Below are 14,088 nucleotides of genomic sequence, written 5' to 3' on the forward strand. Positions count from 1 at the left end.
TTACTTTTAATTTCATCTTTGTTTCTCCACTAGCATTATTTTATGTTAGAGAAAAGAATCTAAAATCAATAGTTAGAGACTAATAAGATATTAATCATTTGACTGATTAATTAGTAAGTAATAGTTACAATTTCAAAATAGATCAAATAAGCAACTGTTGTACCTTTGGCCTACAAATTTTGCAAACACGTGTAGACTTAAATTAATGGGTAGAAATAAGAATCAAGCGACTAAGCATTTCACTGAATTTACAAAATAGCATGAAAACTCAAATAAGACTATAATTTGCTAAAGGATCTTCACAAGAAATTACTGCATTGCAATAACGGTATACATCACAGATTGGACTAAAACCAGAGCATGTATCAAGTACTAAACGCAATTTTTTCTTAATAACCAGAATCAAAAGTATACTCAATCCATAATCTGCTTTGCATTGCAGTACAAAATGGTGAACATGAGCATAAGCTGATAATAGGACTTGCAACGGAAGAAATATACTAATACTAGAGTTATAACTAGCTATAACTATGTATTAACACTTGATTAGCTATATGAATTTCCCAGTAGCTTTCACTTGCCAGATCAGCATTGGAGCAAAAGAACTATGTAGCACTCTGCATACAAATTTTGGAAGAAAATGTCAGTTTTAAAAACAAATTGGAGACAGGTCGAATCACAAAAATTGAATTCAATTTATATAAGTGAACACTAAAAAAGGACTGGTATCCACTGGTACCTAAGAGCTAGCTTGCTGCTCAGCATCATCTTGCACCTCAGAATCCTCAGATTTTGCTGCTTCCCCAGTAACAGTCTGCCACAATTAAGCAATTGAGAACCAACAGTAAAATTGCTCCGTTAGTGTCATATAGTTAGTTCAACACCAAGTGGATACTCATTCGCATCAACTATCACAGAAACAGAGAGATATTGTTTTAAATGAATATGAGTAACACAACCTTGTTGTTATGCTCTTCCTTTGATTTCTCATACTCAGCCTTCAGCTTAGCAGCTTTTCCCACATAGGGAGCTTTCTCCTAAGGACAATAAATAAAGATAATCAGGAACCACAAAATCTTCTCCAAAAAAAAAAAAAAAATTAGATGCAAATTTGCCATAACCACAGAGAAAATCATTAGACAACAGTAATGTATATTGAGATTTATCTCTCAAGTTTGTGCATGAAATCTGGTCTTACAGATTCAGACATTGCCTTCCATTTCTCACCGCCAGCTTTCCCGACCTTAAATGAATACAAATACGAATGAGTAAGAAAATTGTTCATAGAAGACATATATGACTGAAGATGCATAGAAATTATAATGAACTCTTAATAGAAAATTGAAGCAACAACACAGCACACTCTTAGTAGAGCAATAGGAACGAAATAACATCAGAAACATTGATTTGAATCTAAAATGCAATAAACAGAGTCATCTTACCACAGCAACAGATTTATTATCAGGAAAATTCTCCTTGTAGCTCTTGCGAAAATCAGCCCTGTTTCATAGTTCAGTATCATGACAGAACATAATTCAGTACCAAACTGAAGGTTACAAATAAAAAACAAGTGAAATTGCTACTAAAAACGTTGAAACTTCAGTGCGAAAGGAGATATATACTGAGTATAAAACTACAGCAAAAAAATCTCACATAAAAATGAAGAATGCAGTAGGAGGACGCTTTGGAGCTCCAGCGGTTTTGATTGCTTTCTCCTTCTTTTTCAAGTCCGCTTCAGCCTTGCGTTTCTTCATTGTCCTGTTTTCAAATATTGCAGAGCAGATTCAGAAACTAAAACACGAGAGGCTCACAGTTCAAAAGCATACCGTAAAAAAATGAGAGAGAGAGAGAGAGAGAGAGAGAGAGAGAACAAAATGCTTCAAATTAAAAGCTTCGAGACACGAAATAGACTGAAAATAAACGAAATGGAGAGTATACTCAGTGTCGAGCTTCTTGTGAGCAACGGAAGCAATCTTAGTTCCCTTCATAGTTTCCTCTTAGTTGAAATTGCAGAGAATGGGAGATAGTTTGAACTTTCAAAATCAGAGATTGGAAAAAGCAGAAGAGCTCTGAGAACGTGATCAGAAGTGTGAGTGAATAATGGGATGGGGAAGTCCTGGGTTGTTATTTATAGCCTATAGGGAGTGGAGAGGAAGGCCAATTCGAAAAAATAATTCCTTCGTCCTTTTTGGCGGGAAGATGAATGCTGAAAAAACGTGAACGAGTTGCAGTCTGCAGAGTGAGAAGGTTACTCGAGCGTTTAGGATTTGTATTTTTACTCGCTGTAAATTAGTTAACACGTGTGTAAATACGCAACGGTGAAAATTACTCTATTCTATAGCGAGTGGTCTTTGGTGGCACTGAGGAATCGTGATCAGGAAGTTTCATAATTCTGGGCTCAAAAGCCTACCCTCCTTATTGGACTATTTCCTTTTGCCTGGGCCTTTGCCGACCTCAATACTTACTAGGCCCATACTTCGATCTTCAAGTTAAAATAGCACGGGCTAGCCAGTTTTCGAACTGTTAATTGAAAAATAATCAGCGTTTGCAAAGTTATTAAAAAATAATCACTATTTTGCTGCAACACGGAAAGTTCCAGCATAATATACTGGAGATTGGAGCACGTGTGTATGAACTTCCAGCACACGAAAAATTCCAACATGATATACTGGAGATTGGAGCACCTGTGTATGAACTTCCAACATATTATGCTGGAATTCCAGCATATTATGAAATTTCACATGTAAAAAATTCGAACTTCAGCATATAATGCTGGAATATTTTTCGGATTTTGAATAGTGTTTTTATTTAGATTTATCTTTACATGAAAAGTGGCTAAATTTTAATTACTTTTGAAATTATGGCTATTTTTCAATTACCACTTGTAAATCTGGCTATTTTTGAATTTCACCCAATCTTCAATGCTCCTAGGCCCACCCAACTCGGTTGATCAATGCACATGAACTAGGGGTGTTTTTGTCGGTCAGGTCGATATGATTTTTTTATATTTCGGTTCCGTAATTTGGCACTCATTTCTAAAATGCTATACTAATATCATATCTAATTAAATTCAGTATAGTTTAATTTTTTTCCTTTCAATTAGGGTTTATTAGATTGGTAATTTTAGTTTATCGGTATGGATTAAAAAAATCGTATCTTTCTTTTTTGTTTAAGATGTAAGGAGAAATTTTGGACTAACATTAAATCAAAGAAAATGCCATCTAAAACTTTCAATTTTCCACAGAGTGAGTTAGAGCCTTAGAGGAAAAGCATGTGTGATTATGTATACAACAACAACAATAACAAACCTAGTGTAATCTCACATGTGGGGTATGAAAAGGGTAGTATATGTGTAGACCTTACCTCTACCTTGTGAAGGTAGAAAGGTTGTTTTCGATAGACATCCGGCTCAAAGAATAGTGAAAATAAAGTAACAAATGGTAGCAACAACAATGGAATAGAAGCAAATGGCACAATATGTAATACTAAAGAACGAGGAATAAAAAAAATACCAAAAATAGTACTAGTACTACTGGTAAGACTGAGAGGCACTAACGAGTACATGTCAACCTTCTACCTTTCTCGATCTCCACCCTTTCATATCGAGGGTCATGTCCTCGGTAAGATGGAGCAATAATATGTCCTGCCTAATAACCTCACTCCAGTATTTCTTTGGCCTACCCATACCCTTCCTTATACACGATATGGGCAACCTCTCACATCTCCTATCCGGGATATTTATGTCTCTCCTCTACACGTGCCCGAGTCATCACAGCTTTGATTCCCGCAATTTGTCCTCCACCGAGGCAACACTTCAACACCTACTTTTTCCCTAATAATTGTGTTCCTAATCTTGTCTTTTTCGGTATATCTATACATGTATCTCAATATCCTCATTTCATCTGCCATGTGTCTTCTCAACATCCTCGATTATGTATGAACTTTTGAAATAGACTACCATAGCTCTGAAATCAATATAGGAATCTGAAGAGCAATGCAAAATAAAATAAAGCTTCCTCAAGTGATAATGATCAGACTTGGATTAGATCTTTTATAGAAAATAAAAACTCAAAGATAATTTAAAATTTAATTTTAGTTTCTCATCTCCATATTGATTCATTTGGGATTCTTCAAGCACTAACATGAGAATTTCACTAAGAATAAAGGAAGTAAAAGGCCTTGTATATCTATGTTATCTATACTATATTAAAATTACGAAAGCCCTTAGCAAAATGTTGTTCACCTTTTTTGCCCCTTAAAAATAGTTTTCACATTGGACAAGATTGTAATTAATTATTTTTCTAATATTTAGAATTTTAAAATAAAATAAAAAAATATTAAATTTTTACTTATTTGATCTATGTAGAACTCCTACTAATATTTAAGAGTTTGAGATTGAGTAAGATTTTACCTCAAAATTTTCTATAAATTAGGCCAAGTAATAACACCTCACTTTTAAGTTCCTTTCACGTTAAGTTATGGATTCCAACAAGAAAATAGGACCGAAATCTATAGTTATTTCTTTAAAGAAATAATTTTATAAGGTAAAATTTTAATGAACTTTAAAATTCTAAATATTATGAATTTCTACCTAATTAAAATAAGAAAAGATTTAATAATTTTTAAATTTAATTTTAAAGTTACAAATATTAGAAAATATCTAAATGTGAAATTAATTTATAAAGAGTAAAAAAGATGAACGATATTTTGCTAAAAATAAAAAATTTAAAATAAAATAATATTATTTAAAATATGTGTTTGCATTATAATATAAAACTTAACGAAATTTGCAAGTTCTAAAATGATAGATGTGTTAATCATGAATAATGTAAAAACTCAAACATTTAGGTACTTAAATTAGATCATAAAAAATATCTAACTAAATTTAACTTTAGGTAAACTAATATTAATTAAAACTTCAAAGGGTAAAAGGAACTTTCCAAGTTATAAATGCTTGGATAAAATTATTGCTAAATTTAAATATTTAAAGCTTAGATGAGCTAATATGAATTTGAGTCAACAAAATAATTATTTCCTTTAAGGTTGAGAGAAAATAATTAATGTCTAAATTAATTAACTAATTAGCAATCAAAAGTATCCAATTCAATTTCTTTCCAAATTAATTATATAAGTAAAAAATATTTTTCAAGTTGAAAAACTACTAGGCTACATAAAATTGTTTTTATAAGAAGAGCATTGGTAGTTAACGATATAAAAAAAAAAAAAAGCAAAATAGTTACTATAGTATTAAAGTCAAATTGGTAAAAATATAAACTTAAATCAATAATAATAAAAAAGTAGTAGATAAAATGCATTCTAAAATGGATGAATTGGTACTAATTTTTTGTTTCTTTTCACATTCATTTCAATACATGATAGCTCCCTATATTTTTTTATATTGAATTATTTTGGTAAAATATTAATGCAACATTAGTAATTATTTTCAAATCTCTAAAATACCAAACGATTTAACTTTTTAATTTATTTTATTTGAAAATATTTTTGTGATTTATTTGTTTTCAGTATTAGGTAAAAGAAAATAAGTCTAAAATAATCATAAGGCGTTTAAGGACTTTTGTAGAGCAAGTTTTTTTCCATTGAGTTAGCTAAATGAGATTAACATTCATTATTTTTAAAATTGTGTACCCCTTAATATAAATACACGTACAAAGCGCGTATCCTAAGACTAGTAATCTAAAATATGTGTAATGTAAGTTAGTAAGTATTTTGATATGGTATTGGTAATTTAGTATATTTTTTTCAAATACCAAACGTTAATGAAATTTATACCAAATACTAAATACCAAATATCAAAATTTTCTATTTCAGTTTGATAATTTGGTATTTACCAATTTATGCACGCGAGGAACTTGATCAAGTTACTGTCAGAGTGGATGTTAGCTCGGGGACTGAGAGGGAGATTATTAGAACTACTTATACCTCTCCTTAATGAGGTACAAGATTCGATTTTCATTTGATCTTTCCTTTTGTCTTCCACTTATTATAGGTGCTGACAAAAAATTGAAAATGAGAATTCTTTTCGTTTTAAAATGTTTGGCATAATTCTTTCCTTTTTCATCTAATTCAAATAATATTGATGTCTCTAGATACTTACAAGTTAGTTTATTTTTACTTCCTCATATTACTATACTTGTTTGGCTCCTTTAACTACAAAAACAAATTGTTTAGTATAATAATACTTTTGGTATTCTTTATTAAACTTTGTATCAAATTGAGCTTGCCTAACAACCTGGAATAGAGGAAGTACTTTTCAGTTCATCCATTTGCGAGGCTGTGACATAATTGTGCCCATATTTCTTTCTTTATGTCCCACAATTTTGTCTATATCTACTACTAAGGAAGGAGTTGTTTGATTATTATAAGAAAAAATTCAGTAACTTTAGTGAGATAAATAAAAAGTTGAGTGATCATCCATAAAATTATGTCTTTTTTAAAATCATTTTTCTTTAGATTAAGACTTTCTTCATATGGAGTGTTATGAATTAAAGAATATTTTAGCTCGCTTGTTAATATGACCCATTTGGTCGTGTGATGACAAGGATGATGGATTTTAACTAACTTAAAAACTATTCCTTTTCTATTTTCCTATAGAAGAAAAGGCCTCCACATTTTGGGTGTGTTTGGCATTAAGGAAAATATTTTTCTAGAAAATATTTTCATGTAAAATGAGTAGTTTTATAACTTATTTTTTCTTTTTTAGTTAGTTAGTGAAAAAAAAATTTCGAAAAATATTTTTTAGTGTTTGGTTAGAGAGTAGAATATTTTTTTTTTAAATAATTTTTTATGCTACTCTCTTCACCCCCTCTCCCCCCCCCCCTCCCAAGTCCCTATGTTTCCTTGCTCCCCCCTCCCAAATATCCAACGTTTTCAGGACTCTATTTTCTTTAAGAATTTAATTATTTTTCTAAAAATTCACTCAAACCCAAAGGAACTAATGTGCTGCTTTACTTTTTTACGCAAAAATAACGTTGAAATTTGTGCTCCATAACTAAAAAAAAATACTCTTTTTTTGGTTGAAAAAGAAAGTACTCTTTCTACAACATGAAAATAAAGTACTTATTTTATTGAAATAAAAAAAAAATATTTTTTCTACTTAATGAAAAGAAAATACTCATTTTGTTGAAACGAAAAAAATACTTTTTTTTATATCATGAAAAGAAAATACTTTTTATGTTGAAATGAAAGAAAGTATTTTTTTTTTAAATGAAAAAAATAGTTTTTTATACCACGAAAAAGAAATACTCATTTGTTGAAATGAAAAAAAAAGTATTTATAACATGAAAAGAAAGTATTATTAATAATATTTTTATTTAGGGTGAGAATAGGGTGAGTAGGTGGGGTGCATAGGTGGGGTTGGGATAGGGGTTGGGTGGGTGTGGGATATGGGTGTGGGGAGTGGTGGGGATGGGGATAGGGCGGGGAAGGTTGAGAAAGAGTTTTGTTTTCCTTTCTCTTGAAGAGATAACTATCATCTACGACTTACGCCATTTAACAATTTCTCATGGCCAATTTAAAACATGATAATCATCGAAAAAATATGTCTCCTATTTGGTCACTTTTTTGCAAATGTAACCTTACATTAAAGCTTCTCCTACTCCTTTGGAACTGGTCCTTTATTGTCTTCCCACTTATTCAACCTCCCTTGAGCTGCTTCAACCTGCAATTGATGAAATGTACTCACATTTAATTAGTTCAAGGAAAAGAATGCTTATGTTCTATACTTTCTAATGATATTTGCTTTCTTGCCATTACTATTTACCAGATACCCCTTACTCAAGTTCTTGGTAATGGGCAGCTCAGTATACGAGGCATTCCGTATTCACGCAGGATCGGGAAAGGGCCGCACCCAAGGGGTGTGATGTAGGCGGTCTATACTGATGCAAACATCTGTGGTTAATTTCACGACTCGAACTCGTAATCAAATGGCGGAGCCAAAAATTTTACAATGGGGATTCGGAATATTAAAAAGCAAACGTACGAACAAGCCAAGGGATAACAACATCTACTATCTATGCATAAAAAATAATTTTAATCTTATATATACATTGTAATTTTTTGACGAAAGAGATTCGGATGAACCCCTTCTGCCACCCTAGTTCCGTCCGTATCGTGATGTATAGATCAGACAATTTTTATTGTTGCTATAAAACTACCATTCTTTTTATTCACCGCTAATGACTGCCCATAAAGTTAGAAGTTTCCAAAATTGGTGTCAGATTCAAGCTGTCCTCATAATACAAATTATTCTCTATCTATAAAGACTTCTCTACATGAAAAACAAATGAAGTTGCATTTTCACTGATAAAACGCATTTGGGAAATGTAATGCAGGATAAACAGCTCCACAAAAATTTGTCTAGCATTATACAAACATTATCTAAGAGTGTGGACGTACACAAAAATACAAGAAAGCAGAAAACTTTTGACTAAATACTGACTATGGAATCTGCTTCTAACGAGATAATACGATTACAAAACGCCACAAGGAAAAAGAAAAAAGAAAAAGGTAAGAGAGGTTTACCTCTTTGTTCCAATCAGTTCGAAAGGTGACCCATACCAAAATCACTGTTTGCATAAGTGTACCGCCCATCATTCCTGACCAGATACCCTGTATACACAAATAAAAATATCATTATTAGAATGGACTAGCAAATTTATGACAAGAGGGGTTGCTCTGATGGTAAGCAACCCCCACTTCCAACCAAGAGGTTGTAATCCGAGAAGAGAACCCAATGGGACTCCCACAATATAATAGCAGCCGACGTTAACATAGGCCACAAAAGTTTGCCATCCACAGCCAACAGCCACACCTATATTACATTTACAAATACATAAACTTTAATCTAATATGTGTACCCCAGAAAAAAAATAATGTCAAATCACGTTGTAAAACAAGTAATCTGAATCTAATATTCAAGAAATTACAGAGTAAGAAGGTTAATTAAACTCTTTTAATTACCAGATAAGACAGGCTGAATTCCATTAAGTAAAAGGGTGAGAGCAAGCAGAGGACAGAGATCTGAGACAGCTTCAGCCACAACTTCACCTCCAGTGAAAGCATAGCTAATGACGTGACGAAATGCAAGAATAGTAATTGCAGCAATCACAGAGATGATACAAGCGCATACTGTGACCACAATAACAGAAAATGCTGCTGATTTTGGATGCCCTGCTCCTAATTCATTGCTCACTCTCACACTGTTCACCATCATTTAACATTTTAAATATGTCAATTAACTATGGTTTTACTAGCATATTTCTAGACTTTAAATGATTGAAAACTAAAACTGACCGACCTTGCTGCTGCATTGAGTCCAACTGATATCATGAAAACCCAACCAGAAATTGTCATGCTTTTGTTGTTTTCCACCAAAATAAAGGAAAAACACAATAAGGTTAGCTAATTGAAAATAGTCACGAAAGTGAATTTCTCTAACAACAGCAAATATAAGTGCCATTACTTCCAGACTCATGGTGCTAATGACCAAATAAGTTTGAAATAGGTAGACTTTTAGAACTTTTACGTCTTTTAATCAAAATATTCATGTCTAAATGTGTATGATTTATGATAGTCAAACTATCTTTAATTTCTTCTATGGTTTTCATATAGTTCATCAACTTTTTAAGATTAGAATTATTAAACTTATAAATCATAGAAGTACAATATATCATATATTTTGAAAATCTTAGATCTTATTACTCCTGTATGTTGACTCTCCAAATATATACTTCACTTTTACCAATTTATTTTTAACTTATTTGTTCATTGAGGGTCAATTTAACTAGTTCTAAAGCTGAATAGAACTAGTTCGATAAAGTGGGTTGCTCTGATGGTAAGCACCCTCCACTTCCAACCAAGAGGTTGTGAGTTCGAGTCACCCCAAGAGCAAGGTGGAGAGTTCTTGGAGGGAAGGATGCCGAGGGTCATTTGGAAACAGCCTCTCTACCTCAGGGTAGGGGTAAGGTCTGCGTACACACTACCCTCCCCAGACCCCACTAGTGGAATTATACTGGGTTGTTGTTATTGTTGTAAAGCTGAATAGAATATAAGGTAGTCTATATTTTAAAATTAAAATTTGGATATTTAACTACTACTCAATCCGTTTCAAATTAGATGAGCTACTTTCTTTTTTAGTCTGTTCCAAAATAAATGACACATTTCTAAATTTAGAAATAATTCAACTTTAAACTCTTCATTTTACCTATTTTACTCTTAATGAGAAATTTTTATAATCACAAAAATATCATGCCCCCATAAAACTTTTATTCCTTAAGCTTTAAGATTACAAGTTTTAAATTTTTTTTTTTTAAATTCCGTATCGAATCAAACTACCTCATTTAAATTGGAACGGATGAAATAATGTACAAAAGCCAATATAAATTGCGATCAAATCATCCATGCATCTAAAGTTCAGACTTGGTTAAATCAAATGTGACAAGAAAGAGACACGGTAAATAAACCTAGAAATTTTCAATTGAATAAGCAAAGTCCAAAAAGGTGTGCGCTATTTTAAGTTTTAACAATACGACAAAGATTGCAGTGACATGGGGCTGCTTTTTATTACATTATGCTGCAGCCGACAGAGTTCTGGGTAGTACAGGTCTTTTAAAAAGGCATGTTTTTGGCTTTTGTGGGCTCAAAATGTGGAGTATATCAACTTTGTAGTTGTGGCAATTAGTCCCGTTTTCATCTCATAAGCTACGATTTACTCCAAGTTTTGGCCACAATGATAATTTTGTTTTTCTTGTTTACTCCAGTAGTGAGGATTTACAGAGAGGAAAGAAAGATTGAAATTAGCTAAATAAGTTTTGAGTTTTTCCATAGCATGGAAAGCAGTTACTGTATCAACCATTGCTCCCTATTATATTAAGTGGGCGTTTCCAAAAAAAAAGAAGAAGAAATTTTTAATTAAAAATAATATTTGAAAATTAAAGTTGTGTTTGGACATGAATATAGTTTTGGATTGTTTTTGAAATTTTGTGAGTGATTTGAGTGGAAATTTTGACAAATAATTTTTTGGAATTTTTTAAATTTTTGAATTTTTTTAATTTTCAAGTAAAAATTAAAAAATTTATGGTTAAATACTAATTTCGAAAAAAATAAAAAAAAATCGAAAAAAATAAAAAAAATCTTATGTCCAAACGGACAGTAAATATAGACTGCCAATGTGTAGGCCTTTCTTCACTATTAGAATATAGATAAACTGCAATACATTAGCCATTTTTATCCATTAAAATATAGATAAACTGACACCAATTTTCTGTATCACTAGAATATAGTGAAATACCGTCACAAGTGTCAGCCGTCTTTCTTTATTACTACAACACAGAATGTCAGCCATTTTTGTCTATTACAACATAGACGCAGATCTCATATGTTTGTCCATTAGGATAATAAAAGCAAAACTAAAATAAAGCAAAGAAAGTCGACTGACCAGAGCACAGCTTTCCATACAAAAGTTAGATCAAATCAATGTTTAACTATTTTTTGTTGTTACAGCAAGAAATTTTGGCTTATGGCGGGGTCTAATAATGTTTGGCAAAGAATCCTAAATTAAAAGTACTTTTTTAAGAAAAACAGCTTGAATTGACTAATTAAGCCAACCTTTTAAAAGTATTTTTAAGTGTTTTTTTTAAAAAAAACACTTTTTTCAAAAAATATACTTTTGGTTATTTTTTCTATTCTACTCAAAAATAATTTTTTTTCTTTTAAAAGTTTGATAAAAAAAAAAAATGACCAAAAGAAGCTTGGTCAAGAACCAAAACCCTCCAATTAAATTTAAATCAATGACAGAAAAACCAAAGACCTTTGTCCACACTCAAATAGTCATTATAGCAGAACAATTAATGCTCAAGAACGAGATATAGAGGGGGATGTGGGAATATTATTAATTAGGAGATATTTGTCTTACCAAATAGAAAGCGAATCCAAAGCCAATTCTGGATTTTCAAGAAGGCCAGCTAGAAGAACAAGAACCTGAAAATACCACGTCTCTAAGCATAGCATCACCGCTGAAGCTGCTGATAACTTGAAGAATCCGTACAACCCAGAAAATGCCTTCAAACTGAACCCATTCCACGTTTGCTTACATTTCTCACTCTTCAAAATGTATACAAATTGAGCTATCACTATGATCCACCACGACAAACTCAATACTAATGACGCCCCTAATAACCCGAGACCAATCTTGTAAACTGCAACCCAACTCATCACTAAATGCAACACCAAAGTCGCAGCAGAAATGTAGGCACTTGGTATCACAATGCTCTGCGCTTGAAGGAATTTCTGAATTGGGAAATTCACAGCGTAGGCAAAAATTTGTGGTATTAAACCATATACAAATAAGGCTGCTGCTGATGCAATTTCTGGTGATTCGCCTAGAAATATTAAAATTGGCTTGCAGAAAATGTAGACTAAAGTTAGTAACACCCCTGTTAGAGTGAGAAGAATTGTTGATCTTTGAAGATATACTCCTAGCATATCGTATTTTCTCGCTCCATATGCCTGACCACATAGTGTTTCAACTGCACTTCCCATCCCCAACTGTTCAAACAATAACAAACAAAATTAAATCTTTAAATACAGTACAAATACTAACTATACATAGCCCATATAGGACTAATAAGGTAAAAATGACAGGATGCATAAAAGTCTACTAAAATTTCAACAAATAGCATATATGAACTCCTAAAAAAAAAAAGGGCAAGCCGATGCACTAAGCTCTCGCTATGCGCGGGATCCGGGGACGACTCAGACCATAAGGGTCTATTGTACGCAGCCTTACCCTACATTTCTGCAAGAGACTGTTTACACGGCTCGAACCCGTTCTTGGTCACATGACAGCAACTTTACCAGTTACGGCAATACTTCCTTATATATATGAACTCATAATTTAAAAAATAATAATAATGAGTTAATGATAAAAACTTTAAAGGCGGAGCCCACAGAGTTTGAATCATGGATCTGTCGAGAACGTTAGAAAACAAAACCATAGACAAGAAATATTATGGATCATACCAAGAGGCCATAGGCAAAGATTTGAATGCCAGTGTTACCCAGAGAAGCAGCTGCAAGTTCAAGATTACCAAGGTGGCCAGAGAAGATTTGCGTAGACATGGACATGAGGTAATTAATCATGTAAACCATTACAGCAGGAGCAGCAAGGAAGAAAAGGAGTTTCGTTTCGATCCACGTGGCAAGTCGGAGGCGACTCCATAGAGGTAATGAAGTGTCCAAGAGTACTGTCTCTAGCTCACTGTTGGATTCAAGATTTTGCTCTGTAGATAACTGGGGTGATAAAGCTGATACCCCGTTGTTTTCAAGAAATGGTTGGTTGACTTCGTTCTTAGAGGAAGTCATAGTGGTGGGTTGGTGGCTGCAGCCGTGGACGGTGGCAGCAGCTGGAGCTGTGAAGTGAAGAATTTAAAGTGGAAAAAGAGAGCGAAGTTTTGGAAGTTGGTTAGAATGGTGTGTGTGTGTGTGTGTTTTATAGACGATTGGAGATGTAAAGAAATCTTACATGCTACAACCAGCTGTCACAGTTGCATCTTTTCAACTTATAGGAATAATCATGTACACGAATTTGTTTTGCTAATATAATATCTGTAGTAACTAACTGTATACAGTAAAAGTGAGTTGGCAATTCAAAAAAGAAAATTGATAAATTTCTTTACACTCGTGTCAATTTATTTAAACAAAAACATTATTAATATGAGGAACTAAAATAAGAAATTTTATAACAATAAATTAGGTAGGTGTAGTTATTTTCCCAAAAGATTTAGCATTATAACTTAACCATTTCAAGGGTAGGTTATTATTGATCATAAATAACTGGTACACTTTTTATAGAAAGTTATTTTTCCCTAAATGGTTCAGAATGCTAAACAAAATTATTCCTAGTTGGTCATAACCAAAATTTCATGGTAGTCATTTAACTTTGTATCCATTACGCAAAAGTCATTTTTCTTTTTTTTGTTACGTAAAAATCATTCAACTTTGTGTTCATTACCTAAAATTCACTTTTCTTTCTTTTGTTACACAAAAATTATTCTACTTTACTCTATTTAT

The 14,088-nt window shown here is 32.4% G+C and overlaps 2 protein-coding genes across 3 annotated transcripts; both read right to left on the reverse strand.

Moving 5' to 3' along the window:
* Positions 1-298: 298 nt before the first annotated feature.
* LOC107759576 (HMG1/2-like protein) lies at positions 299-2,099 on the reverse strand. Its single transcript, XM_016577550.2, has 7 exons — positions 1,939-2,099; positions 1,654-1,758; positions 1,443-1,500; positions 1,199-1,243; positions 960-1,037; positions 740-814; positions 299-617 (listed from the first exon to the last, which is right to left on the reverse strand). The coding sequence occupies exons 1-6, from the start codon at positions 1,986-1,988 to the stop codon at positions 740-742; spliced, it is 411 nt and encodes a 136-aa protein (XP_016433036.1). The 5' UTR covers positions 1,989-2,099; the 3' UTR covers positions 299-617.
* A 5,347-nt stretch (positions 2,100-7,446) lies between these two features.
* LOC107759565 (protein DETOXIFICATION 40) lies at positions 7,447-13,547 on the reverse strand. 2 transcript variants are annotated; one of them, XR_012702522.1, is made up of 7 exons: positions 13,039-13,547; positions 11,933-12,564; positions 9,317-9,373; positions 8,980-9,218; positions 8,716-8,830; positions 8,542-8,628; positions 7,447-7,678 (listed from the first exon to the last, which is right to left on the reverse strand). XR_012702522.1 is itself a non-coding variant. In XM_075237623.1 (7 exons), exons 1-7 carry the CDS (start codon positions 13,378-13,380, stop codon positions 7,613-7,615), a joined length of 1,542 nt encoding a protein of 513 aa, XP_075093724.1. In that variant the 5' UTR covers positions 13,381-13,547; the 3' UTR covers positions 7,520-7,612. The 2 variants fall into 2 exon arrangements, 1 of the variants encoding a protein (XP_075093724.1); XM_075237623.1 differs by having other exon boundaries at positions 7,520-7,678; positions 8,542-8,650; positions 8,734-8,830.
* Between the last annotated feature and the right edge of the window lie 541 nt (positions 13,548-14,088).

This window comes from Nicotiana tabacum, chromosome 2 (assembly GCF_000715075.1).
Source record: "Nicotiana tabacum cultivar K326 chromosome 2, ASM71507v2, whole genome shotgun sequence".
In the NCBI taxonomy this organism is placed as follows: Eukaryota; Viridiplantae; Streptophyta; class Magnoliopsida; order Solanales; family Solanaceae; genus Nicotiana; species Nicotiana tabacum.

Bases quoted from the DNA above. Each gene is read 5' to 3' on its own strand.
- LOC107759576 (XM_016577550.2), bottom strand. From the start codon at position 1,988: ATGAAGGGAACTAAGATTGCTTCCGTTGCTCACAAGAAGCTCGACACT. The intron at 1,244-1,442 runs GTAAGATGACTC...TATTCATTTAAG, and splicing joins ATAATAAATCTGTTGCTGTG to GTCGGGAAAGCTGGCGGTGA. The intron at 815-959 runs GTTGTGTTACTC...TAATTGTGGCAG, and splicing joins AGGAAGAGCATAACAACAAG to ACTGTTACTGGGGAAGCAGC.
- LOC107759565 (XM_075237623.1), bottom strand. From the start codon at position 13,380: ATGACTTCCTCTAAGAACGAAGTCAACCAACCATTTCTTGAAAACAAC. The intron at 12,565-13,038 runs GTATGATCCATA...TTGTTTGAACAG, and splicing joins TCTTTGCCTATGGCCTCTTG to TTGGGGATGGGAAGTGCAGT. The intron at 8,831-8,979 runs GTAATTAAAAGA...AATGTAATATAG, and splicing joins AATTCAGCCTGTCTTATCTG to GTGTGGCTGTTGGCTGTGGA.